The sequence below is a fragment of the Cavia porcellus genome, unplaced genomic scaffold (genome assembly GCF_034190915.1).
Source record: "Cavia porcellus strain 051 isolate PalLab524CR breed Dunkin Hartley unplaced genomic scaffold, mCavPor4.1 scaffold_32, whole genome shotgun sequence".
Lineage (NCBI taxonomy): Eukaryota > Metazoa > Chordata > Mammalia > Rodentia > Caviidae > Cavia > Cavia porcellus.
Window position 1 is genome coordinate 45,179,205 of NW_026947515.1, and position 12,515 is coordinate 45,191,719.

The 12,515-nt window shown below is 38.5% G+C and overlaps 1 protein-coding gene and 1 pseudogene across 9 annotated transcripts in view; one reads left to right on the forward strand and one right to left on the reverse strand.

Annotated features, from left to right (window-relative positions):
- The window catches only part of Specc1 (sperm antigen with calponin homology and coiled-coil domains 1), a 315,008-nt gene that overhangs the window by 78,861 nt on the left and 223,632 nt on the right, over positions 1-12,515 (reverse strand). For all 9 annotated transcript variants that reach the window (XM_063242467.1, XM_005002069.4, XM_063242468.1 and 6 more), the window contains 2 exons: positions 7,283-7,439; positions 4,020-4,122 (listed from right to left, as the gene is read on the reverse strand). In XM_063242467.1, coding sequence (XP_063098537.1) covers positions 4,020-4,122; positions 7,283-7,439 — 260 coding nt within the window. The remainder of the gene's footprint in view (positions 1-4,019; positions 4,123-7,282; positions 7,440-12,515) is intronic.
- On the forward strand, positions 110-1,191 carry LOC101787995 (protein DEK-like; annotated as a pseudogene).

The following is a 12,515-nucleotide window of genomic DNA, read 5'->3' on the forward strand; positions in this document are numbered from 1 at the left end:
GCCCCCTGGGGCTCTGGAGCCAAGCTCAAAGAGGCCCAGAACTGGAGGTCCCCAACATGTCCTCCTTGCTCCATCCAAGAGAGGGGGAATCCCAGCCCAGCCCGTGTTGGAGAAGGAGCCTGAAATGCCCGACCCGTGAGAGGAAAGTAAGGAGGAGGAGGATGATGGGGACAAGGATGAGGAGGAAGAAAAGAGTCTCAGTGTGGAAAGCAAGAGGGAAAAGAAGGAAGTGGACAGACTGACAATGCAAGTGTCTCCTTTCAAAGAGAACCACTTATGACTGCACAAGGAAAAGGGCAGAAACTGTGTGAAATTGAAAGGATACATTTCTTTCGAAATAGAAAAAACAAAAACAAAAACAGGTAAACTAAGAAATTTGCACAAACTGCTTTATCACAGACCGGGCAGTTTCCTCCTTAAAGAAGAATGTAGGTCAATTCGGTGGCTTTCCATTTGAAAAAGGGACTATATGACATAAAAAGAAGGAAGACACGTCGAAAAGGTTTAGCAATGCCATGCTAAAGAGCACACAGGAAGTTCCTGATTTGGAGAAATCTTGTGTAAATACTGAACTGGTGGAGAGGATCTTGAGTTTTTTAAATGCATCCAAAAGCGTCAGGCAAACCACTGCCAAAATCTAAAAGAACTTCTAGCAAAGGCAATAAAAAGGAACAGAACAGTTCTGGAATGGCAAGGAAGGCAAAGCGAAGCAAATGTCTTGAAATTCTGCCAGATGAATCTAGTAGTGATAAAGACAAAAAGAAAAGCAAGGACGAGTCCAAATGAAGATAAAGGAAGTGAAGAGAAGCAGCCACCAGAGAAGACATCTAAAAAAGAAAAAACCACACAGAAAGCTGCTTCTAAAAGTCAAGTCTATAAAAAGTGCTTATGTTAAGAAGGCAGACAGCAGCACCACAAAAGAAGAATCAGAGCAGTTAGAAAAAAGAAAGTGAATCTGAGGATAGTTGAGATGGTGAATCTTTAATTAAAAAACTGAAGAAACCACTTACCAATGAAAAGTTAAATGGAACAGTAAAGATATTATTGGCCAATGCTAATTTGGAGAAAGTCACAATGAAGCAGGTTTGCAAAGAGGTATATGAAAATTATCCTGCTTATAATTTAACTGAGAGAAAAGATCTCATAAAAACAACTGTAAAAGAGCTGATTTCTTGAGATAGAAGGCAAAGATGACTTATTCCCATAGACTGGAAGATCTGATGTATACATTATACCAGCAAAGAGAAGTGTTTCCTTTCATAAATCCTTGTATTGATAGAATTTATGGCTAACTTTTTTATCTTGGGTGTTAATGTAAACCTGAATTCATTGTTTTAAACTGCATTTCTACGTCATTTTTAGTTTAAAATGTTACATGGCAGTAATTGTTCCTTTTAGAGCTGTAATTTGCACATTTTGAATTTCTTAAATAAGGCATAGATTCCTGAATTGTTTTAGTGCATTTAATATTAGCTTGCTTAAAACATACTTTTTAATCAGTAGGACTAAAACTATTGTGACATTTATACACGCAGAAACCATTACAGTATGTAGTATATGAAATATTTAGCATTTTTATATGTAACATGATGAATACACATCTTTTCTGTCAGAGAGCCTGGTGGCATTGTGTTCATCATGCTAAATTACACAAGCATCTAGATAACTAGATCAGAACTTCTGCATGTGTGTATATACACCAAACTGTCAGCACGACAGAAGTGACAGATGTTATTTTTTTATTTTGAAAAAATAATTTGCTATTTTTAAATTAAATTAAATTTTATTTTATTTTATTTTTGGTGCCAGGGATCAAACTCATGACCTCACATTTGCCAAGCAGGCACTTATGCCACTGAGCTAAACCCCCGGTCCCAAAATATATTTTCATATATAAAAGTTTTTTAAAAATTTCTTTTGGGCAGGTCAATTTTTAAAACTCATGCAGCCACCTAAGAAGACATCTAAAAAAGAAAAAACCGAACAGAAAGCTACTTCTAAAAGTCAAGTCTATAAAAAGTGCTAATGTTAAGAAGGCAGACAGCAGCACCACAAAGAAGAATCAGAACAGTTAGAAAAGTTACTTTACACTTGTGAACTGTGAAATGTTAGTGTTAGCCAGGAAGTGTGACAGAGGGAACAGTGGAAGCTGGAATTCAGTGACACTGCAGAAACTGTATAATTCTGCTTTGCCTTGAAAGTGTCACCAATTTATAGTTTTAGTGCTAACTGCAAAAGCATAGATAATGTTTTGTATTAAGGACAACCAAAATCAACACATCAAAGCTTCAAAAACTTTGGGAGAGTTAAGATTTAAATACATTTGGCCTACATTAAGTGACATTTTTATTAACTGCTTTTGACCATGTAAATTACTGTTATCTACAGGAAACCTGACCAACTTCATAAATATGATAAAAGTACTATGTATAAGGCCAAAGAGAATGTGTAGGCAGTGGCAGATATCTCTGACGAAGTATTTCTCAAAAGTAGTAATATACTGTACTTATTTTTAGCATTATAGAAATTTAATGTGTTTGTTAGGTTTTACATTTTGGCCAATCAGGATTCCATGTGATCAATATATGGACCACTCCTGAATTTAAAGATTGAACTGTACCTTTTTTTTTGGGGGGGGGGGGTAGTACCAGGGATCAAACTCATGACCTTGTGCTTGCCCAGTAGTTGCTTATGCCACTGAGCTAAATCCCCAGCCCACTGAACTCTATCTTTTAAATTGACTGTCTCAATTAGTTTACTAAGTAACTTTTCCCTGATAAAATGAAGCATTATGCTTATGACAAAATTAGGTATTTGAGGTACCCAGTGATTGTTTTAAAGTCTTTGCATCACCAAACAGAAATATGTGAAAATGATACATGTTGAATGTTAACAGGTATTTTCACAGGTTTGACTTGTTTCTTGAGAAAGTTAGGACATTAAGGAAAGGTACAATGAATATAAATTAATGAGATAAACAACTCACACTTAAAATTTGGCCTTTGATTTCAAATATTAATTTGTTTAGTAAATCTTGTCAATAAAAAAGTAGCTGCAAACTAGAAATGACTCAACTGTCCATCAGCAATATAGTTGACAAATAATGGTTTAATCATGTAACAGGTTACTAAATGGTAAAGAAAATGAATTATAGCTATATGTAACACAATGTATAAATTTTACTAGCAATACTGTGTGAAAAAGCCAGATTCAAATATTATATAGCTTTTTGTTCCATTTATATAAAATTCAAGTGTAGACAAAATTAACATAGTATATTTAAGGACATATACTTTCATAAAAAATTGAAATAAAAAGAACTGAGGTCAGTAGGCAGCTCAGGGAGCAGTGAAGGGTCACGGCTGGAAAATAACACGAAAGTTCTGTGAGGACTGGTAATGCTCTGTTTTTAGATGAGATTTTATCTCATAATAATTTGTCAACTTCTAATTTGCATTTCATGTACTTTTATCTTTGAGTATGGTGTTTGTAATAAAAAGGTTTATATAATAAACCTACACAGGTATTACTTCCTTGTCTAATATTTACAGAAAACAAATGCTGTCCTCCCAAACCAGACACAAATGTTAAACCAAAACTCGTAAATGCAAACAACTCTTAATAGAAAGTTTCTGTAAAAATTTTGGAAGCCAGCCTCTAGGGGCCTTTGTGTGATTATAAAAAGGTACCCTCTTTGGAAGAACAACTTAGCAACAGCTGTCTCCAGGTTGTAGCAGTTCTAGTAGACAGTTTACACCTCCCTTAAGCAAAGAAAAGACGCCTCTTTTGTATGGGAGATGTCACCTTGCATTTTGGGATATGGCTTGTGGGCTGCATGCCCATTTGCCTCCTCATCTGGGGACCTTTATGCAGCACACAAATATAAAACCCTCCCTGGAACCCTTTCCAGGAGAATGGAAAAATTAACACTTATATGTGCATCAGACCGCCAAGCACACGCACACCCGAACTCGTCCTGGTACAGACCACTACCACCCCACTGGCTGTCCTGCCCTTACCGCATAACCTTCTGTCTTCTTCTGGCACCATTTCAATAGCGCGTTGCGTTTGGAGCCACCATACTCCCGGGCTAAGGCTGCCAGAGGGTCTCTTCTTTCCACACTGGTTAGGAAGAAGAACACACAGTAAGGAAGAGACACTGGAATCCTCAAATATATAGGAAGCAAATATTTAGCTTAGCAAAAGCAAAAGCCTAGCCATGTTCAGAGAGACTCTGAGACAATCATAACAGTCACATTAATAACAATTTTATTATCTCATGGGGTAAAAGAAAACCTAAGTTGGGCTTCTGGACACAATTCAGGAGAGTTTGTTTTGTTTAAAAATCCATCCATCCATCCATTTATTTTAGTGAAGCACAGTATCATTTGAATTAACAATACCTATCCCAAAACCACTCTACGTGTCTCAAGGCTTACACTTATTTCTAGATAACATGAGAAAAGTTAGATGGAAGGCTACACTAAAAATACCAAATTGGCTGGTTATGGGAGGCAATGGGAGTGAAGAGGAGGGGAAATCAGCAAAATAAATAAAATGGTTCTAAAGGAGGAGCTTTACATACACACAAAGTTGTGTCTGGGTTTCACATTTTTGCATGTTAGTAGGTAGTATACACTTTTCTTATTAATTTACTGTGAATTCTTCTTATACCAAAATTATCAATCTTTCATAGGATAAGTTTAAACTTCCCTAAAGAATCCACCCAGTATTTAATAAAATATTTTAAAACATTTTAGAAAGAGAAATAAGTGATTCTAGAGTTCAGGAATATGAACTAAGGTACAGAGATTTTAAGAAAAACAGTTCATATATGAATTTAAGTTTTCCTTGTACAATTTGATGATTATTTTTCTACACATCTGACAGATCTGTAAAGTCATTTTCTATGAGTTTCTTTGGTCAGAGTGTTGACTACAAAGTCCTGGTGACCATGCCTGGCCTTATGTCATCCCTTAAAGCCTGACAAATTAGGACTGAAACAAGATTTTCACATGAGTAGAAGAAGCACTGACCAAATATTTTTCTTAAAAGTATGATTCCTCCCTTTCATTTTTAATAATGCAGGCCAATAATGTCTTTGTGTGTATGGGGGGGGGTAGGGGATGGCTTTTTTCAATGTTAAGACTACGTAGTTCAGGCTAGCCTTGAACTTACTGTATAGCAAAGAATCCCCTTGAATTCACCACGATCTTCCTGCCTCAGTCTCCTAAGTACTGGTATTACAAATGTGCACCACCCTGTGTAGGTCTGGAACGTCTAAATAAGTCATTTGTATACTGCCATGGGTTAATCTCAATGACACGTAAAACTGAAATAAACTAATTTCAATAACAACCTGTCGTAATGATAGTATACAAAGCACATTAATATACACAAAGTCTTTTGTAGGCATTTCTAGTACCAATCTGAGAATAGTACTAATTTCGCTCCTTAACATCTGTTTTGAATGTTAAAATCCCTGCAAATTAACAGGACAATATACATTATCAGGGGTATTACATGCAATCCTCGAAACACATGACTTCATCTATTTGGGTCCAGATGTAGGTAACACCCAAAAATACAAGATCTGAACTTACTCAGACTTTCATAAGTTGTTTTATAATACTCATATTGATAATTATAGTATTTATTATAATATAATGTAGCCAATTTTGTGTATTTATCTACTCATTCATAAGTGGTGAACAAAATGCTATGTGTTGCACAGACAGGGGTGGAGGAAAGGTAACAAAATGTAAGACAAAATATTTATTATCCACTAAATTATAGCCTTTCTGGAGAAAAGGGCATATACTATGCAAGTTAGTCACACTACACGGCAGCACAGGAATCAAACACTCAAAGGAACACAGACACCAAAGTCAGAGAAGGGTTAAGCGGATGCTGTCATGGTGAGCACAAACCTCATGGAAGGTTTGATGCTGAAGGAGCAGCAGTCCTCACAAGTGTGAAGGGACCAAAAGGAAGGCAATTCAAGCTGGAGCTTTATAAGCAAATACTTGCCATCAGAAATGCTCACATTACATTGCAAAGGCAGAGTAAGATAGGTTTGGACAGAGTGAAGGGCTGGGTCATTTTGGCAGGTGAGCGTGGACGGTGTCAAGATTTAGCACAGCTGGAAGACCAGGATGCGGACTGTGGATGACAGAGTCATAAGAGGTCTGTGATGGGTCTGCAGGCAGGATGCACACCGCACCTCGGAAGGCCATCCAACATGGAGAAGCAGGGAAGACAGAGAGAGAGGAAGCAGCTGAAGTAAAGTTTTCTGGGGCCTGGGTGACCAGCCATAGGGAAAAGGAGGAGGTTGCAAAGAAATGGGAGCACAGACAGATTCTTGGTGACCACTGTGCCTGTCTCACTGATTTCTTCCTCTCCTACTGTATCCTTTCATCCTTGCTAAGCCCCTTTAAACACTGATCTTAGAAAAATCTCTCTAATCCTCTTCCTATGCCACTGTGTTTGATTAATCCTTTTTAAAGAGCAGGTCTGATCTTAACTGCTACTCAAAAACAAAAACAAAATCCCACAGACTTAGTGGTTCCCCACTGCTTTACCAAAATAAGTTTGAACTTCTTCACTGGCAATGACTATTTGCAACAGGGGCCTGCAATGACTATTTGCAAGACTATTTGCAACAGGGGCCTAGCTTGCCTTTCCAGTTTTCACAGCTTAGTCATCTATCCATCTACCCAACCAGTACTGAGCTCCTACTGCGTGTGCTGGCAGAGTTCTAGTCCTCGGGAAGCCAAGAGTCTAATTCCACAGCTTGCTCATAGTGGCATCTTTACAATCCCTGGCAGAAATGCTACTTCTCTTTAGAATTCCTAAACTTTATATATTTCATTCCTTCATTTCACTTTGCATAATACTATAAAAACAAGTATTATATCTTCTTATCCCCTAGGCATTGACGATAGAACCCATTGAGGATAGGACACTACCACTGAGCTATGTCCCTAGCTACAGAAGCACTGCTTTCCTTTGTGACTGTTTGTGAGCTATAGCTACATTCTTTTCTGAGTCAGAATCTTGCTAGATTGAGCATGCTGGCTTTGAACCTGCAATTCTATCCCTGCTTTTTGAGTAGGTGGGATTACAGATGCGTGTCACTGTGCCTGGCTGGTCCTGTATCTTAACCATCTTCATTCAGGAAATATTTGTAAAAATAAACTGATCTGGGAAACTAAACAGAAGTAAAAGGAAAAGACTGTTGATTCAGTGTTTTTCTGATTTCTCACTGTTGGAAACATGGTACCTGAGTTTGCTCGGTGGCTTCAACCCTCCAGTGGAGGCACTTAGTAGCCTGGTACTCCCAAAGCCCAGGGAGGGGGGTCTGCTCAGTGACTCCAGTGAAGGACTCTTCCGCAGGTAAGGGTCTGGCTTCAGGTCCTCAGTCCTTCCCTTCAGAAGATCTGTAGCAAAGACATAGTCATCTACTCCTGAAGAGGACAATTTTTTAATTTTTTTTATTATTTAAAGAGAAAGAAACAAAAAAAGAAAACCATAGAGAAAAAAAGCGTAGAAATAATACAGAATTACAGAAAAAGAAATAGTAAGAAATTACTAGTTGATAAGTTAAATATTGTCATCTTAGAAACAGTTGTTCAGATTACAAAATTAAAGCATACGAAGTGACATTCAAATAGTGACACTGCCAAGAGTTCTGCTCAATGATCCAACAAAAACTTAGTAATATGGTTATCAGTCGTTATCAGTCCTACACATTTGCTTTTTATCAAGAGGATAAGATTATACATATCAAAACAGAACAAAACAGTTCATAAAGAAACAATTTCAAGAAATACAGATTTCAAAGCAAGTCTACTGGAGCTCTTCACTGTTATCTTATGTCCCTAGTTTTCTTCCAAATAGTTGTCCCCATCTTCGCACACACTGAATACATACCTCATATTATAGAACTAATCAAATTATTACAGGATGATGAAGGCTTTTTAGGTCTTCAAGATCTGACATTGGGGAAGTCAATAATGACTACCATCATGTCTCTCATTCTCTTCGTAGCAGCTGTCCTTATCTTTACGTATGCTGAAACTGAACTTAAAGAGACTAGACTAATATCACTTTGAAATCTAGCAATAACAGTATTGCTAGATTTTATATCATAACGTTACAGAATTAGCATTGGGTTTCTTAGTGTCTCTTCTTCTTCAGAGTATCTACTGTTCATTACAGCTTGTATTACATAATCTGTTCCCGTAAATAGTTTTAAAAAATTTTCTCATGTGTGAATTTCTACATATATATCTATCCTCTCTGTATTATAGGGAAAAACACATCATAACAAGACAACAAAACAAATTCCTAGAAAAACATGCAATGAAAAAGACACGTAAGACCACAATATTGGGTGATCTACCGTAGTTACTATCTTTTCTCTTGTTATTTTCAATAGACTTATCCACATCATCAGGCTTAATATAGTTAAGCATAGTATTACATAGCTATTTTTATAAAAACACAACTTTGAAAACATTGTAGGACTTGAGAGTGGTTAATAATCAAAACCAGTATGGATATCTTTTACATCTTGTCATCTTCAGAGTAGTTGCCTCTACTTTTAGGGTTGATACTATCAAGCATACCAAATTTGAATAAAATCAGCCAAGGCAAAACCTCAATCTAACAAACCAGATTCAAATAAGATCAGTCATAGTAAGACAATGTAAGTAATACAGGGTTTCAGTTAAGTTAATAAGAAATTAAGGATAGTTACCATGGTATAACCTGCTGTTTTTGGGTAGGATATCTGTGCCCTCAAATCTGATATGAGTGGACAGACCGGAACAAAATAAAATCAAACTAAACAGAGCGGTAAGACTACTGTGACTTTTAAGTCCTGATACACTATTAACAATGTCCTCTGCCTTCCTTTTTTAGGTTATTTTTCACTTTTCCCCTTCTCAGGATGCTTTGTATGTTTTGGGTCTCACTAGCCCCTTTAGTTTTTAGATTAGGGGCCCAGCCTATTCTCTATCTTGAGTGTTGCTGAACCTTCCTACCCCTGAGCTTAAACTTGAGCTGTACTCCTTTATTCACTAAAGTCATAGGATTTTCTTTCCTTCCAGTTGTGTAGTTCTACACTGCCCAAAAGTGTCATAGCTTTCCAATCTATCTGCGGCTGCTGGATGAGTTGTCCCTATTTCTCTCTGGTTTCCTGTCATATATAGCTTTGCTTTCTGATCTTTTTTTTTTTTTTTTTTTGTCTTTTTCGTTTTTATCGGTACCAGGGATCAAACTCACGACTGCCTGCTTGCAAGGCAGGCGCTTATGCGGCTGAGCTAAATCCCCAGCCCCTTCTTATCTTTGACTTTCAGTTTATTAACCCTCCTTTGGGTTGAGTGTATTTCCCATTCAGAGCATCTCGATGGAGCCTGCCTCCTAATCCACTCTGTCTGTTTTTTTCTATTTTAGTGTATCAAAGCTATCTATATTAAAGATTATAGCTTACTGTCTCTGCCTCATGTCTGCTACTCCACTTTACTGCTATAATTTGTCCACCTTACTCCCTCATTCCACTGTCTGCCCCGTTCATTGAGGCCTCTCTGCCACTGTTGCTGGAATCCTGGTACTTTTTTTCCTCTCTCTCTCTGGAATGTCCTTCAGCATTCTTTGTAGGGTTGGGTTGGTGGCCATGAACTCCCACAGTTCCTCCTATCTTGAAAACAACTTATTTCTCCATTAATTTTGAGAGAGAGTTTTTCTGGGTACATCAGTCTTGGCTGCAAACTATTTTCTTTCAAGGTTAGACTATTTCCCCCAGACTCTTCTTGATTTGAGAGTTTGTGTTGATAAGCCTGTTGTTATTTTGATAATTTTTCCATTGTAGGTAATCTGCTTCTTTTCCCTGGCAGCTTTTAGTATTCTGTTCTTTTGGTGGATTTCTGGAATCTTGATTATTATATGTCTGGGTGTAGATCTGTTTTGGTTGTAGGTGGCTGGAGTTTTGTATGCCTGATTTATCTGGATATCATTTCTTTTTCCTATGCTTGGGAAATTTTCCTTTAATATATCTGTGAATATTCTTTGTAGTTCATTTTTGGTTACTCCTGCTTCTTTACTCATACGCTTTACTCTTAAGTTATGTATCCTTTTGTCATCTTCTAGTCTTTGAATTGTTTCTTCCTGGTTTCTTGTTATTTTTAAGAGGTCTTTTCTTTCATGATTATATATCATAAATCTCTCTTCAAGTTTCAAAAGGCTAACTTTAGTTTCTGTCAAGGCATTTTGCCAGTTTTCAACTGAGTTTTTAGTTTCCTGGTAATCTCTTTGGATCTGTTTCATGTATTCTAGGTTATGTTTAAATTCTTCATCAGAGGTTTCTCTTTTTTGATTTCCTCTGTTCTTCCATCTGTGTTCTCTTGGGAGGGGCTTATCATTTCTTTAATTAATCTTTTATATCTTGCCTCACTTAGATCAGAAGTACAGTTTTAAATTCGCTATGAGGTCATGAAGGTATTTCTTTATGTCAGCCGATGCTGTGTCTAGTATTGGATGGTTACTGCACTGGTTCTCTTCTGTATTTACTTCTCCTGGGCTTATTTTCCCAGGTTCGGCAGCTGGAGATTTTTTAAAATTTCTATCTCTTGTCATGTTTCTGGTTTCTTTCAGACTGGTGTGTCCTGGGGGTCTCTGGCTCTCTCTGTATTGCTTAGGGTCTTTCTGAAGCGTGCTGACTGTGGTTTTGCTGCCCTCCCTAATTTGCTGTTATCTGAGGTACATGCAGGGATGCAGGGACAGTGCAGGCTAGCCTTGAGCCTCTGAACCAGTCAATCCACAAGTTAGGTTGTACCTTATGGACGTCACAGAGTCATGACAATTTTGTACCTGCTTATTGGGTCCCAACCAGAGGCATAGTTCAGCCCCAGCAGACCCTGCCAGTTCTCTCTACGCCAGGGGCAGCTGACTAATGCCATCATGGCGCTGGGCTCTGCCCAACTCCAAGATGTCCTCCATCAGTCCTCTCTGTGTCACTGACACTGCCATGGTGCTGGACTCTGCCCAATTCCAAGATGTCCTCCAGCTAGCGACAGCAGCTACGAGACCCAATCCCTAGCACTCACCGGGAATCAATGCAGATCTTCCTCTTGGGTCCACTTCACACTGCACTGCGTGTCTGCACTGTGCTCCCAGCACAGTGTGGATCTGTCAGAAAACTGTGTGGTGTCCAGCTTTGGAGCCCAGGTGTATGGTTTTCTCACAGTTTCCTCCGGCGCAGCCAGGTGGCTCTGGCTGTTTTGCAGAGCCCCAGGTCCCAATTTCCAGCAGTCACCGAGAGCCAATATAGCTCTTCCCCTTGGATCCACTGCTCACTGTGCTGCGTCCTCCCATTAAGGGCCCGGGATGGACTCCCATTTTTGGCAGCCGCAGTCTCAGCGCGACCTTGGATCCTCCGGGCACGCCTAGTACAGCATGGAACGGTTCTCTGTGAGCGTGTTGGGCTTTAGCTCTCCACCTGTGCTTTTCCTTCCTCTTCCTAGTTTTATTTTTCCCTTTGGTTACTGCCTTGGTTAATAAGAATCATTATCCATTTGTCTGGCCCTCTCCAGGTTGTCATATTCTAGCATCTGATCTGATTTCTCTGCAGAGACTCTCCATCCAGCCCTATAGCAAGCTGCCATTTTTTTCCCAAAGAGGACAAATTTGACTGATCATAATACTTTAAAGTACAGTTCTCGTTCTATTTCCAAGTATAAATGTACATATGTGTGTACATGAGCCTGTATTTTCCTGCAATTAGTAATAAAAATAGGAACATGGTGTTTTCTAAAGATTTTTTAGGTGATAGCAATTACTAAATATAATCTACTAGACGTAGTGCCAAATCAATACATTGTTCAAAAATTATTATGAATTTCAAGGTGGCTTTATTGGAGCATTAAGCCAAGTGTGGGCTCTCCTAAGAAGTTTGTGCAATTATTCAGTTCAAATACCCACAAACCCAGCCCTGTCCGCAATTTTTTTTAGCCACTGGGCAGCAGAAAGTGCACAGAGCTGGCAGAAAATGCCTCATGATTATCAGATCATAGGCAGCAGCAGACATAAAGCTGAGGAAAAAGCACAGTAACTGTTTTACAAGAGAAAAAGCCTTACAGTAACAGGGATTGGCTTGGTAAAACATATGCAAAAATAACTCTTAAAGGCTTTGTTGTTGCTGTTGTTTCAGTCTGAGTCACACAGATATTGAAATGAGTTGAATCCTCCAGCTATTTCCTCTCTCCCCTTAGGTACTGGGGATTGAACACAGGGCCTTCACATTGAACTACCTCCCAGGCCTTTTTAAAATTTGCCTGAGCTCAAACTTGCACTGCCCTTTCTTCAGCTTCTTGAGTATTGAGGTTATACACATGTGCTACCACGCCTGGATTCCAGCTATTTCTTAAAGGCCCATAAAAGTAGAGAACAGGAGAAAATTATCAAGACTGTCTGGTGTAGGCTGACAGAAGACTTTCAGAAAGTTAAGTAACTAG